At 43.8% G+C, this 15240-nt stretch overlaps 1 protein-coding gene across 2 annotated transcripts; it reads right to left on the reverse strand.

Moving 5' to 3' along the window:
* Positions 1-7054: 7054 nt before the first annotated feature.
* On the reverse strand, positions 7055-12827 carry LOC132863862 (GTPase IMAP family member 8-like). 2 transcript variants are annotated; one of them, XM_060896908.1, is made up of 7 exons: positions 12804-12827; positions 12371-12422; positions 10468-11130; positions 9328-10116; positions 8397-9110; positions 7912-7991; positions 7055-7810 (listed from the first exon to the last, which is right to left on the reverse strand). In XM_060896908.1, exons 2-6 carry the CDS (start codon positions 12402-12404, stop codon positions 7924-7926), a joined length of 2268 nt encoding a protein of 755 aa, XP_060752891.1. In that variant the 5' UTR covers positions 12405-12422; positions 12804-12827; the 3' UTR covers positions 7055-7810; positions 7912-7923. The 2 variants fall into 2 exon arrangements, with proteins under 2 accessions (XP_060752891.1, XP_060752899.1); XM_060896916.1 differs by having other exon boundaries at positions 12371-12439; positions 12804-12819.
* Positions 12828-15240: the final 2413 nt, after the last annotated feature.

A 15240-nucleotide genomic window follows, 5' to 3' on the forward strand; every position in this document is an offset into this window, starting at 1 on the left:
AGCACTGGTGCGAACACACACCCTTGTTTTACCAGAGTGCATACAGTAGATTAAAAGTTACAGATTCCTGTCCCTCTGTAGTCTAAGGAGCCACCAATTTGCTTAGCATGACTTGCTAGGACTTTACCTGCAGCAGCTAGCAATAATAGGCCATTACTCTCACCACAGCTAGATTTGTCAAGCTTGTTTTTGTAAGAAATTATAATGGCATCCATCTGAAAAATGCCAGAAATGTTAAGGGATAAACAGATATTCTCCTGCAAAATGAATTAGTACTGTAGATCATCCTGGTAAACCGTGTTCAAATAACTACATGAGACTTTTTAATTTTGAGGTAGATGATGATTGTTTACACCTTTTGAAAGTTGGTGGGTGGATAAGTTAATAATCGACTGATTAGCCCAAGAATAGAGCAATGAGTTGATGGCTGTTGGTTGAGAAGGGCTTCAAATTGTTCAGCATAACTTGCCAAGATGCTTCATTAAGTGCCATATATAGTCTTCATGGTATAGTGCAAAGTTTATCTGCTTGTTATTGGCTTTCTTAAGATGCTGTGGGGGGCACATTTTGATGCCAAGCTTGATCATTAACACATCTGTCCAGCATTTTGCAGCTCTTCATATGTGGTCAATCACGTGCCAGTATTTAAGTTGTGGATACATTTTGTATGTAGTTTTTAGTTGAAATAGAGTGTTTGTAATAGGGAGATCATGCTAAACAGTGGTAGCTTCTTCACACCATTTGTGTTAACCTACAGTACCCAACACCATGTCTGTGTCTACCACTCCATAAATAGCTGTTTCGTCCCACACTGGCATTGAAGTTTCCAAGAAGAATGATTTTGTCATTTCTGGGGTTACGATGAAGGGTGACAACTAATTGTCACGCGTAACGAACCGCCGGACGAGCGTCGCCATAGAGACGCGTCCCCTGAGTACTAACGCGCTTCCGGACTACACTTCCCATCAGCCACCTCCCTTCCTGATTACCGCACCAGCTGTTCCTCATCTCCGGCTCGTATATATTCACGCCAGAACTGCTTACCTGTGCGAGGTCTCGACTAGTCTTAGTACAGTCATTCTGAGCGTTTTCTGTATTCCTGTGTTCCTGGTTTTCCTGTCCTGTTTTGCCTCTTGATATTCTGATTGATTGCCGCCTGTCCCGACCTTTTGCCTGTCCCTGATTCTGATTCTGCCTTCTCTCTCTCACTGCTGTTTTGCCCGTTCTGATCTCTGCCTGTACGACCCTGTCAGTGTTTTCTAATAAACACCTCTGCTGCACATGGATCCACAGCCGTATGCCTCCTCCTTATTACAGGAGACCTCGCCAACAGAGGATCCAGCAGCTGTCGCGCAGCTGACCACTCAGGTCACCAGTCAGGCTCAGCAACTCGCCGGCCACCACCAACAGCTGACACGCCTCACTCAGCTCACACAGGAGCTCGCCGCGGCACTGCAAGGTCTGCATGGAGCCGCCGCTTCGCCGAATCCCCCAGTCCCGGCACCGACTCCCCAGGCCGCGGCGTACCACGCACCTGCGACCACCGGACCCCGTCTCGCCCTTCCAGAAAAATTTAACGGCGAACCGGGAGGTTGTAGGGGCTTCCTGATGCAGTGCTCACTGTTCGTGGCACAGCAACCGGCCCTGTACACCACGGAGGACAGCCGCATCGCCTTTGTCTGTTCCCTGCTTGCAGGAAGGGCACTGGAGTGGGCTACCGCTGTGTGGGGAGAGAACGCCTTCCCCACGTTCGAGGCTTTCCTCGCCCGGTTTCGGACCGTGTTCGACCACTCCGCATCTGGGGAGAGCGCGGAGGAGCGCCTCCTGGCCTTATCTCAGGGCGATGGCACCGCGGCGGAGTATGCTCTGACGTTCCGCACTCTCGCCGCTGAAGCAGGTTGGGGGGAACGCCCCCTGCGACTGCTCTACCGCAAGGGTCTGCATCCTGATCTCCAGGCTGAGTTGGCTTGCCGGGATGAGGGAAGGAACCTGTCCGAGTTCGTGGACCTCTCAATCCAGCTAGACAATCTGATGCGCTCTCGTCGGGCGCGAGCCCCTCCGCGCACCGCCACCCGCCTTACACGCGCCGAATACTCTGAACCCATGCAGGTCGATTACACGCACCTCACGCTGGAGGAACGAGATCGTCGCTTCCGGCTCCGTCTCTGCCTTTACTGCGGGGAACCGGGACACCGACTGTCGACCTGCCCTACCAGACCTCAACGAGGGCGATACCCTCCGGTGAGTCAACGCTCCGTCACCCCGTACTCACCGAGCTGCGCCAAGATCAGTGTACGGCTCAGGATTCGGGGGGTGAATGTGGAGATCGGTGCCCTGATCGACTCGGGCGCGGCCGGTAATTTTATGTCTTGGGACTTTGTCCACACCCATAACGTCCCTGTGATTCCCTCTGTGTTTCCCTTAGCAGTGGAGGCGATAGATGGACGACCGCTAGGAGAGGGGCGTGTGACACACCTAACCCGGAGACTCAGCATGCAGGTGGGGGACCAACACCAGGAGCGCCTCTCCTTCCACATCATCCACTCCCCACGGCACGCCCTCATCCTTGGCCTACCATGGCTTCAACTCCACGACCCAACCATCTCCTGGTCCAAGCTGCGCATCACCAGATGGGGCTGCGCATGTACCGCGCACCGCCGTGTTACAGCAGAACCGTGCCAGATCAACACCACAGACACCACACTCATCTCCACCGAGACCCCCAATCTCCCCGACGAGTACCTGGACCTCGCAGAGGCATTCAGTAAGATCAAGGCAACGGAACTACCTCCTCATCGCGCCTGTGACTGCGCCATCGACCTACTGCCCGGGGTAACACCACCTAGAGGGAGAATCTTCCCACTCTCACAAACGGAGTCCACGGCCATGAATGCCTATATCCAGGAAGAACTGAAAAAGGGGTTCATTCGTCCTTCCGTGTCACCGGCGTCGTCGGGGTTCTTCTTTGTCAAGAAGAAGGACGGGGGGCTCCGTCCGTGCATTGACTACCGAGCCCTCAACGACCTCACCGTGAAGTTCCGGTACCCTCTGCCTCTCGTCCCGTCAGCCTTAGAGCAACTCCGCCGCGCGCGATACTTCACGAAGCTTGACCTCCGCTGCGCTTACAACCTCATCCGCATCAGACCAGGAGATGAGTGGAAAACCGCCTTCTCGACACAATCCGGTCACTACGAATATTCGGTCATGCCGTTCGGCCTAGCGAACAGTCCAGCGGTCTTTCAGTCCTTTATAAACGATGTGTTCCGGGACATGCTCGACCGCTGCGTGATCGTCTACATCGACGACATTCTCGTCTATTCAGAGAACAAGGAGGACCACATTCAACACGTGAGGGCGGTGTTGCAACGCCTCATCCAGCACCGTTTATACGCCAAAGCGGAGAAGTGCGAGTTTCACCAAACCGCGACATCCTTCCTTGGGTACGTCATCTCAGCAGACGGTGTCGCAATGGATGACACTAAAGTGCAAGCAGTGCTACGGTGGCCCAGACCACGGACCATCAAAGAGCTCCAACGCTTCCTGGGGTTCGCGAATTTCTACCGTCGCTTCATTCGTGGCTTCAGCACCATCGCTGCGCCCCTCACCTCGATGACACGGCAGGCTCCCACTCAGCTCACGTGGTCGCCGGAGGCACACAAAGCGTTCGGCCAATTAAAGGAGAGCTTCACCACAGCCCCGATCCTCCACCACCCAGACCCTAACCGACCATTCACCGTCGAGGTGGACGCCTCCAACACGGGAATCGGCGCCGTTCTCTCTCAACGACAGGGACCCGCCGATAAGATGTTCCCCTGTGCCTATTTCTCCCGCAAACTATCCCCGGCAGAACGGAACTACGACGTTGGAGATCGTGAACTCCTAGCTATGAAAGCAGCACTAGAGGAGTGGCGGCACTGGCTGGAGGGCGCACGGCATCCTTTTACCGTTCTCACTGACCACCGTAATCTGGAGTACCTACGTTCTGCCAAACGAATGAACCCACGCCAAGCCCGATGGACCATGTTCTTCACTCGGTTCCAATTCACCGTGACATACAGGCCAGGGAGCAAGAACATCAAAGCCGACGCCTTGTCTCGCATTCACCGAGAGACGGACTCGCACACGCTCCCCGAGCCGATCCTCCCTGAGACTCGAATCATAGCACCCATCCAGTGGGACATCATGACCGAGATCGCCAACGCCAACGCCCAAACACCGCCTCCGAGCGAATGTCCTACCGAAAAGACGTACGTACCGGAGCACCTGCGCGCCCCGCTCCTCAACCTGCTACACGCAAGCCCGGCCTCCGGCCACCCCGGCATAACCGCGACAACCCACCTGGTCCAGAACGAGTTCTGGTGGCCGTCTCTGGCAGCAGACACACGCGAGCACGTCCACAGCTGCGCGGTGTGCCAGACCACTAAAGCCTCTCACCAATTACCCGCGGGCTTACTACATCCTCTACCAGTCCCACAACGTCCCTGGGCGCACATTGCATTAGACTTCATTACAGATTTGCCTCTGTCCAACAACTACACCACCATTCTGACCGTGATCGACCGATTCTCGAAAGCCTGCCGATTGATTCCCCTAACCAAGCTTCCCTCCGCCTTCGAAACTGCGGAGATGCTCTGCAACCACGTCTTTCGCTTCTATGGTCTCCCAGAAGACATCGTCTCGGACAGAGGTCCTCAGTTCACCTCACGGGTCTGGAAAGCTTTTTTCAAGCGGCTAAACGTTACCGTTAGTCTCACTTCGGGATACCATCCACAGTCCAATGGACAGACGGAACGACTCAACCAGGAAATCATCCGCTTTCTCCGGACGTACTGTCACCACAACCAGAACGAGTGGAGCCGGTACCTGATGTGGGCCGAATATGCACAGAACTCACTCGTCAAACCCGCCACGGGGCTGACGCCCTTTCAGTGCGTCCTCGGCTTCCAGCCTCCCTTATTTCCCTGGTCCGACACGCCCACCGACCTGCCGGCCGTTGATGACTGGTTTCATCGGAGCGGGGAGACATGGACCAAGGCCCACCGGCAACTACGGAGAGCCGTCAGGGTGCAAAAAACCCAGGCGGACAGACATCGCAGGTCACATCCAGAGTACCAACCCGGCCAGTGGGTTTGGCTTTCGACTCGCGACATCCGTCTCCGTCTACCCTGCCGCAAGCTCAGTCCTCGGTACGTGGGTCCGTTCCGAATCCTCAGGCGTATTAACCCCGTCTCGTACCGCCTCTCGCTGCCTGCCGCCTACCGCATTTCCCCGACCTTCCACGTCTCGCTGCTGAAACCGGCCGGCGAGCCGAGAGGGGGCCCCGGTCCTCCCGTGGACCTACCCGCACCGCCGCCGCTAATGATCGACGGCGAGGAGTCCTATCTAGTTCGCGAATTACTCAACTCCAGACGTCGGAGGGGCCTCTTGGAATACCTGGTCGACTGGGAGGGCTTCGGTCCGGAGGAGCGCTCGTGGGTGAGGGCGGGGGACATCCTGGATCCTTCGCTCACGGCCGAATTCCACCTGCGGCACCCGGAGAGACCGGCACCCCGTCCTCGGGGCCGGCCCCGGCGTTGGGTGCGTCCTCGCGTCGGGAGCCGCTCGCAGGGGGGGGGCTCTGTCACGCGTAACGAACCGCCGGACGAGCGTCGCCATAGAGACGCGTCCCCTGAGTACTAACGCGCTTCCGGACTACACTTCCCATCAGCCACCTCCCTTCCTGATTACCGCACCAGCTGTTCCTCATCTCCGGCTCGTATATATTCACGCCAGAACTGCTTACCTGTGCGAGGTCTCGACTAGTCTTAGTACAGTCATTCTGAGCGTTTTCTGTATTCCTGTGTTCCTGGTTTTCCTGTCCTGTTTTGCCTCTTGATATTCTGATTGATTGCCGCCTGTCCCGACCTTTTGCCTGTCCCTGATTCTGATTCTGCCTTCTCTCTCTCACTGCTGTTTTGCCCGTTCTGATCTCTGCCTGTACGACCCTGTCAGTGTTTTCTAATAAACACCTCTGCTGCACATGGATCCACAGCCGTATGCCTCCTCCTTATTACACTAATAGCTGATAGAAGCTATCCTTCACACTGTCTGATGGCAGTATCGGTGCATATGAAATTACTATAGTAGTAGAGTGAGCAATATTTAGGCCACTTTTTCTATTATCTTTGTCTACAGTCATGGGCGTAAATTTCATTTAACAGTAGGGGGGACAATAAATATAAAATTTTCTCATGAGCAATTTTTGAAGGGGACACAAATAATACAGTCAATAATACAGTCAATGGTAATTCAAAGTGCTTTACATAAAGAAAGTAAAACTATCAAAAAATCACAACAATAAAAACAAAGAATTAAAAAAGGTTTAAATTTTATTTAAAATTAATTAAGACACTTCAGAACAGAATAGAAATCGATTATACAAAAAAATACAGTGGGGTCAGTTCGGACGTAACACAGTACTCATTTAGTAAATGCACAGCTAAACAATATGCTAATTGTGGCCGTTAATGTTAAGTTAACATTATGCCAAGTCGTCCCAAATAAAACAATGGATGGGAAACGGCTTTGGCATGTTAGTTGCAGTGCACTATGCAACAAGCGATTGTAAACAAGCTAACGTTAACTAGATAAGTAATATTTTAATCGCTAATTTAGCAGATTCATGGAAAATTACATCGTAATCAGCATTTTTGCCGCAACTAATTTATGAATGAGTCTGCATCAACTACATTAAAGAGAATCACTTTATTTAAAGTGAATAAAATACCCTACTTAAACTAGTTCAACATTAACTGAGCCGCAGCCACACACCTGACTCGTGTGTGCAGAGTAGGTGAGATGAACTGGGAAAGCAGGCATGGGGGGGCATGTCCCCTCCGTCCCCCCCGGGATTTACGCCCATGTCTACAGTGCAAACCCTAAATGCATTTTTCCAAACTACAAATCATGTTTATAATGCTTTGGCAGTTTAATAAATGTATGACTTACTAAATCAGAAAACATAAAAACAATTTGTCTGCAAAAGTTTACTTTATTATACAGTTAAGATAACATTGTCAAAAGATACATGCTCTCATTGCTAATGTACAAAAGACATATGTACAGATAGTAGTAGAAGTAATAATAATAATAATAACAACAATAACAAGAGCACATTTAAAGTGTGGCAAAATAGAGCCCTAGTTCCTTTAGTATTTCTCCCTCATAGCCCACAACCTATAAATACATAAGATTTATAACAAGTGTTTTTGTATAAATTCTGAGTACATTTTATTAATATAAGTTTCTCTGCTTACACCAAGTATATAACAAATATATAACAAGGTATACATCACAAATTAGGTATTACAAAAGTTTACTGACATTTATTCTTCATTTACATTACATTTACAGCATTTGGCAGACGCCCTTATACAGAGCGACGTACAGGAGTGCTTAAATCTCTAACATTGCATACATTAATGCTGGCTCACTACTTAAGAAACCATGAGTTTAAAACATTGTTCAAGTTACAATGAAAAAGTGTCAAAGGGTTTTTTTTCTTCACTTACAGTATATAATATCTTATACTAATGTCATGCTTAAATACAAATAATAAAAACAGTATACAGACTTTATGTACACTTAATTTTATGTTTTCTGTAACTCAGTTTTCAGCCTCTTGTCTTCTGTTTGTTCTCTTATAGATTTCAAACTGGTGTGTCAGGGTCTTCTTTAAAGTGGATGGGAATAGACAGATCTCTCAGAGTTCTGCTCTTACTGAAATGAAGTTGTTGAGCGTGACCTACCCCTGTTGGAGCGTGATCTATTCCTGTTTGTTTATATTTGAAGCAAACATTAATTTTAATCAGAAACAATTGATATGTACATTTTTTATGTCTTTGAACATGTTCTGTTTGTTATTTTGCCTACCTTAATGATACCTTAATGCAGAGATAAAGATGAGTTAAATCCAGAGCTCTCATCATAATCTTCATCATAATCATCATCCACTGTTGAATAAGACAAAGTTTAATGAATAAGTGTTAAGAAACCAGTAGAATGATATTTATTTTAATTTTGAAAAATATACTTAATTTAGGAGTATTTTAACCATTATACATTATTATAAAATACATCTTAGGGGATGCACCCTGTCCTGTAGAGCTATTTCAGTGTTTAGCATTCTAACTTATTTTACAAATTCTACATATAAAACACAAATCTGTAGCCCTTCAGGACCCAGGGTTGATGCAATTGTAACAATCTCAAATTCAGTCTTCTGAAACTCATGACTTTAACTGTAAAAAAAGTCTATAAAGAACACACTTTAATTATTCATTTAGTTAGAAAACGATCAACACTGTATTATATCACTGCACTTTCATTATAAATTATTTTATTTTTTTTAAACGTACTGTTAGGTGGAGGCCAGTCCATGCTGCTGTGTTCCTTTCTGGCGTGTAACATCCTTTGTGAGGTTTGATTGCTGACAGTGGAACATTGCTTCTCAAATTTCTCACAGATTTCTTTGTCTAACTGAAAAGGACAGCTCTTGTTATTTATCACTACTTGTTCAATCTTTCTCATCAGTTCAGGGACTTGTACAGCTGCTTTCTTTCCTTTAGTGTCCATAACATGGTATCTGTTCCCACATTTTTCTACAAGCCACTGCAGTGCATCCCCTTCACTCTCAATGTGCAGTTCTATGTCTATGTCTTCCATCCAGGACCCAGTAGTGAACAGCACTATGGTGTGATTCCAGACGTAGTCACCAAGAAGTTGCAGATATTCTTCAGTAATGAGTTTGTTCACCTCTTTGAAGGAAAAAGCTGCTCGCACGACCAGTAGGAAAACAACCGGTGCACCTTTGGAACAATGAGTGTGAACACTCTGCACTATCTGCCAGTCAAGCTCAGGTGTTTCCTCCAAATCATGGACCCAGTCCCAGCCTGGAGTGTCTACTACAGCTACCTGTCTTCCTGCTACTTGTCCATGTTGCTGCTCACTCTGAAAAGTCTTTTGTCTGGAAAAAAGGTTTTTGCCTAACATAATGTTTCCTGTTGTGGTCTTTCCAGCTTTTCTATAACCAATTAATACAATATTGACCTCAGGATCACTAGACGAGGCTCCTGTAAGCAAACAGAAATATTCAGAAATGATTTCTCAATGCATTTAGAGAACACAAAGATATGATGTAATGAAGCTAAAAAGTGATCCTGATTAATAACAAAATATTCAAGCTCAGGAAAGTAGTGTGTAGTTACATATAACATTGTGGAATAAGTGTGTTTCTATCCTGTTAATGAAAATGAAATGAAAATGACACATTCATGGTACTTTTGTCACCTTTTTCAGATATTGAACTAGTTGATCCTCTTTGTGCCTCTTCTGCCATCAGTCTCCTCTCTTTAGCTTGGTCTTCTGCCATCAGTCTCCTCTCTTTAGCTTTGTCTTCTGCCATCAGTCTCCTCTCTTTAGCTTTGTCTTCTGCCATCTTCCTCTTCATTTGGACCTCCTGCAAAATCTTCTGGCCCATTTCAAAATGGCCACCACTGTTACTAGCAACAGCCTCATCAATCTTTTCCAGCAGCTCAGAAACCTGAGAGTGATCATCCTTTTTGTTGTTGTTGAACACATGGTACATGTTGTTACATTTCTGCACTAGCCACTGCAGAGCTTTCCCTTGACTCTCAATAAACTGCTCAATCGTTGTTTCTCCCAGAAAGTCCCCACAGGTGAACAGTACCATGGTGTGTCTCCAAACATTCTCACCAAAAAGCTGCAAGTGGTCCTCCGTTGCCCTCCTGTTCATTTCAGTGAACGAAGTGTCTAAACGTACAAGCACAAGCAAAACGTGGGGTCCTGGTGGACACTGAGTTACGCTAAGCACCAGGTCCTGCTTGCAAAGCTCAGTAGTGTACTTGAATGGGTGAATTCTCCATCGTCCTGGAATATCCACTACAGTAACATGCCTTCCTTGAACGTCTCCTTCACTTTTTACACACTTTGACATCCTCGTTTTTGGAAATGTCACAAATGCTTCCTGTGCCAGGATTGTGTTTCCTGTTGAGCTCTTTCCAGAAAACTGATATCCTGTTAGCAAAATTCTGATCTCAGAACTGTGGCTTGTGCTTCCTATAAAAATAAAGAGCAAAATGGAATCAACATTCTAAATAAAGATAATTATTACTCTTGTAAATCAGAATTTGAACATTTCCTGAAATTATATTAATATAGTTTATATTATGATAGTTGAACTGTCAGTGATGTGATCACTCTGATATTACAGAAGTTTTTAGCTGGATAGATAAATTTAGCTAGATAGCATGAGCTCTTGTCTCTGTGTTGTGTACTGATTCCTGAGACTGAGTATTTTTTTAAAAAATCACCATATAATCTCCTTATATCCTACAGACAGGATGAATGATTTATATGTCTGATTTACCAACAATGAATATTATAATAAATATGTAATATTCTACTTACCCATTTTTGATCTCAGCATCTCTCTCAGTTCCTTTGTCTTTTGCAGCCTTTGTTCTGCTCGTCTATCTTCAGCTTCCCTCCATTTCTGAACAAGGTAGATCTTCCCGTGTATCTCACAGTGTTTGCCTTTGTTTTTCTGTACCATGTCATCTATCTTCTTTAGTAGTTCTCTGACCTGAATTCTATCACCCTGATTTGTGTCACTGAGAATGTGATATCTGTGTCCACATTTATTTGCAATCCTCTTGAAAGCTTCTCCTGATTCCTTAACACATTTTTCTTGCTGTTTGCCACATGAGTATAATAATATTGTATGATCCCAAACTTCCTGGCCAAGAAGCTCTGTGTGCTCCTCCATTGAGAGAGCCATGTCCTTTGTGACCTCCTCCTCACCAACGGCTAGAAGGATGGCGTGAGGTCCAGGCTCACACAGAATCATACTGAGCATTAGTTCTTGTTTATCTCGTTTTGTTGTGTCAATCAGAGGAAGTCTGGACCATCGATTAGGTGTGACTACCACTGTTACTTTTCTACCAGCTATCTCTCCATCTCTCTTTATGCACTTGCTACTATTCTGAGACACAAACACCTCTCTCCCAAGGATGATGTTTCCAATTGAAGCCACGTTTACCTCACGGGGTCCAATTATGATAATCCTCAGACCTGAGAGACATGTGAAATTTATAGACAGTTATGTGATCCTGTTATAAAGCAGTACATTTGGTCAGTCACACTAATGATAAAACAATGAAATAGATGCAAATACTTCTTTGTGCTATAGCATATATGCAGAACAATATCCAGTGACTTGCAAAAGTATTTATCCGTCTGGAATTCATCTAATTTATATTTGAATAACCAATAATAAACATACCTATGTATTTTATTCTGTTTTTCAGTGTGAAGAGACCAACATTGAGAATTGTGTAAGATTCAAAGCATTAAGTGTGGCTGAATCTAAATTAATTCCATATATTATTCTACATCATCCCTACAGTGAAATATGGTGGTGGCAACATTATGCTTTTGGGCATTTTTTCTTTAAAAAATTCTTGAGAACCTTTTTTTTGTGTCTACAACAGCCAACCTGAAGTCTGGAGCCAATTTGCCAGGACAAATGAGTGAAAAATCATTCACAAAAAGTGCACAAAATTAATAATAGACCCAGACATAATAATAGACCCAATAAAAATAGACCCAGACAGACTAGGTTATTGACTAGTTTACTATTTAAGAAAGCAGCATACAGAATAATTTAATCATTGTTCTGTAAGGTTTGCTGTCAACTAACACATATTACTGTCAAAATGTATTATAATGGAATATTAGTTAATAATCCAAATCTTATTAAATCATTTAAAGGTACTGAAAACCTTTCCAAGGCACTGTACAGTGCCCACTTACCTACATTTTACACATTTTTGATACATTCATCAACCTTAATGGACTTTATCATTTCATTTACTAAATATGTCTAACATTTAAAGGTACAATCATAAGGTGATAAATCCTTGTTGGTTACAAAATATTTGTCCTCAAACCTGACCAGTTTATGCTGATGAAAAGCATTCTCACAGCATGATGCTCCCAGCACCATGATTCACTGTGGTTTGGTGTTTTCAGTATGATAAGACATTAGAAGGATTACTCTTGTAACCTCTTGTAATCTTCCTGGTGAAGTTTGTTAATGTATGTTATCTTCACAACATTCTTCTTCCAGAAACAGGTTTATTTATAACAAGATCACATGACACATTAACTACAAATTTCATAGTGATGGAATAATTATACAAAGCACTGTAATGTTGAGCATTAATGCTAAAGTTTTTGCTATTTGCTTTCCACACGATCAGAGAAACAATGACAACTGACCAATAGTTTAAGAAGAATTTGTGAAATTTACCTGACTCTTGAGGTGAGTCTCCAAATGAAGCCATTCTCTGTGCTGTCACAACCTAGAAATATGTTCACACTCAAAATGTAGAGATGGACAATCAAGTACACAGAACTTTTAATGTACTCCATCATTTAAAAATAAAAATTATACACAGGATAAATCACACACACACACACACACACACACACACACACACACACACACACACACACACAAACACACACACTATCTTTAGTTGATATATGAGGATGTAACCAGATGTATTATTATTAAAAGTTTAAGTCTTTATAAGAACAGTTGTTTTTTCTGCCCTTACTCCTGTATTTCAAGGTAGATTTTGAAAATCACACAGACCAAACATTAAGCTGATTTATTAATCACTGTGCATATTTGGTCTATTAAACTAAAGAAAATTAGTAAAAATGTCTTTTTAATTTACCTGTATCTTGAGCTGTATGGCTGAACCACTCCTCACACAGTACAGTGAGAAATGAAGAGTGTACAAAAACACATCTGGTGTAAACTCAAAACTGGATGGACTACATTGTGGAGAAAATGAAACCAAAAACTCAGAGGATAAGACTAAGATAAAAATAAAATTTAAGTCACATACCAAATACCAACCTGCCCAACAAAACAACTGAGAATGAGGAAATGTCAGGTGATTTTATTTTTGCGCAAAAATCCTCTGGTAAATTAAAATATACAAACCCCACAACAATCCCAATGTGTTTGTGTAATCTAACTCTCATCTAATCAAACAAATACACATCTAGATTTTTTTAAAAGTTGCTGATACCTAAAAAAGTAGCAGAACAGTGACTGCATATTTTAACAGTTCACTGTTCATTCTCTGGTATTATTTTATATATATTCACAAAATATTAAAATTGCATACTATTATATTCCATAATAAAAATGTACATAAAATCAAAGGCACTATACACTGTAGAATCTGAACAAGGAGACTTAATTCACCTCCAGTTCAACATTATTAGTTGAATTTACTCTCACACACACTACACCCTCACTAACTATTGAGTCACACCCACAGCTTTCAGCACCTGTACAACAACAACAACAACAGTGGAATCTGTGATGGCATGAAGGTCAGGCTGTGAGTGACATGGATCTGGATCATTAGTACATTATTACATCTGTAAAAAGTCATACTAGACAACCATGGACTTCCTCTGCCCTCTGTCCACTAAACCCAAGAAAACTTCTTGTTCTGCTGCTTGGCTTTCAGATGTGTTGCGCAACAATCAAAGAGAGCTAAGATCATTTGCGAGAAAGTGGAATAAATCACTTGAAGCAAATCTTGACTCTTACCGTAAACTCCTGGCCAAGTTCTCCTCTTGGCAGATGTGACTCCTGCCAAGACTTCCTTCTACAAGGAAAAGCTTCGACACAAGACCCTCGTAAGCTCCACATCACCACCATTTCTTTACTCAACCACACGGGTCCACCTGCTACAACCTCCCTGACTGCAGAAGCCTTTACTTCTTTTTACCACAAGAAAATTAAGAAAATCTGCAGGACCTTCACTTCTGTCCCAACTGGAACTCCTGATTTAGGCTCATGGTATCTTAAGTCTGTAACCTAGTAAACTAGAGTTAATGTATTCAATGATAAAGGCTTAAAAGCATTTTGCACGTCGCTCTGGATAAGGACATTTGCCAAATGCTGTAAATGTAAATGGTGTGATGTGGCCACTGCGTTAATCAAATTATATTACTTTTCCATTTTAGTTCAGAAAACTGCCAGCTTTCCTTCTGCTGCATGGAAATGTGGCATGAACAAAAAGACTGAAAAACAAATAAACCTTTAACAAAGAAAATTATAGTAATTAACAGCTTTTTACAATTTAACAAACTGGAAGGACAAACGAACAAACAAACAAACAAACAAAAACATGAATAGACAAAGATACTCCAAGAGGCTGATAAACCTCTATCCACTGCGTTTCTTGTCTTCTTAAATCCCTTTTCAGTGCATTCACATCAGCACATTTGTACATCTGTGTTCCCAGGTTTATTACTAGGATATATCTGCTATGATATATCTGAAGTTATAGTATTTAATAGAAAGGCTGGCTCACATTTACTGAAAAAATGGACACTATTGCACTTATACCAGTAAACATGCAGATAACACCAGGAAGTCTATCTTGATTAAAACAAAACCATTCATACCTAGAAACAATTTAAAACATCCATCATGCCAAACAAGCCTGTTAAGGATGATTGATTTCCATTTCACATTCATTCTTTAAAAAAATCAAGAGAGAAGAACTCATAACATCTTGTTGAAATACAAAGTGTTGTTAAGGACACAGGTTTAAGGAAACATTTTTAGAAACATTGCAGTTTTTCTAGCTTCTGTATTGAGCTGCAGGACGTCCTGCTTCCTCTTCATGTTCATGCCCACTATATTTCACACATTAATACATACAAGAATGCAACATGGACCTAGGAAAATGTGTAGTGGAAGAGAGGTACAAAAAAGGAAGGTAGAAAAGGTAGAAAAAAGGCCACAGAATCTTCCAATGTCAGCTGCCTCTGACAAATCACGTGTATGAGAATAGTTAAAACTTTTGAGAGCCCGTTAATGTCCAATCCGTAATCCACAGACTTTATGATCCACAAGCCTGCATGTTGGGAATGTGAAGGCATGGTTAGCCGGGGCAGGCATGGCTATTAGTATCTTTAGTGGTATCTTTAGTGTCTAATGGCTAATAGTTTGCACTACCTTGATGTTTCTCTCCAATTCCATATGCACTATTCCTTCATGGCAGAGCTCTAAATAGGATACAGTCAACAGCAATCATAAGGGGTTGATTTAACATCCTCAGTGAACCTTTTAGCTGGTCTTCA

Source organism: Tachysurus vachellii, chromosome 2, assembly GCF_030014155.1.
Source record: "Tachysurus vachellii isolate PV-2020 chromosome 2, HZAU_Pvac_v1, whole genome shotgun sequence".
In the NCBI taxonomy this organism is placed as follows: Eukaryota; Metazoa; Chordata; class Actinopteri; order Siluriformes; family Bagridae; genus Tachysurus; species Tachysurus vachellii.

Excerpts from the sequence above, each read along its gene's own strand:
- LOC132863862 (XM_060896908.1), bottom strand. The coding sequence starts at position 12,404 with ATGGCTTCATTTGGAGACTCACCTCAAGAGTCAG. Across the intron at positions 11,131-12,370 it reads AGACTCACCTCAAGAGTCAG|GTCTGAGGATTATCATAATT; the intron begins GTAAATTTCACA and ends CATGTCTCTCAG. Across the intron at positions 9,111-9,327 it reads TAGTTCAATATCTGAAAAAG|GAGCCTCGTCTAGTGATCCT; the intron begins GTGACAAAAGTA and ends GTTTGCTTACAG.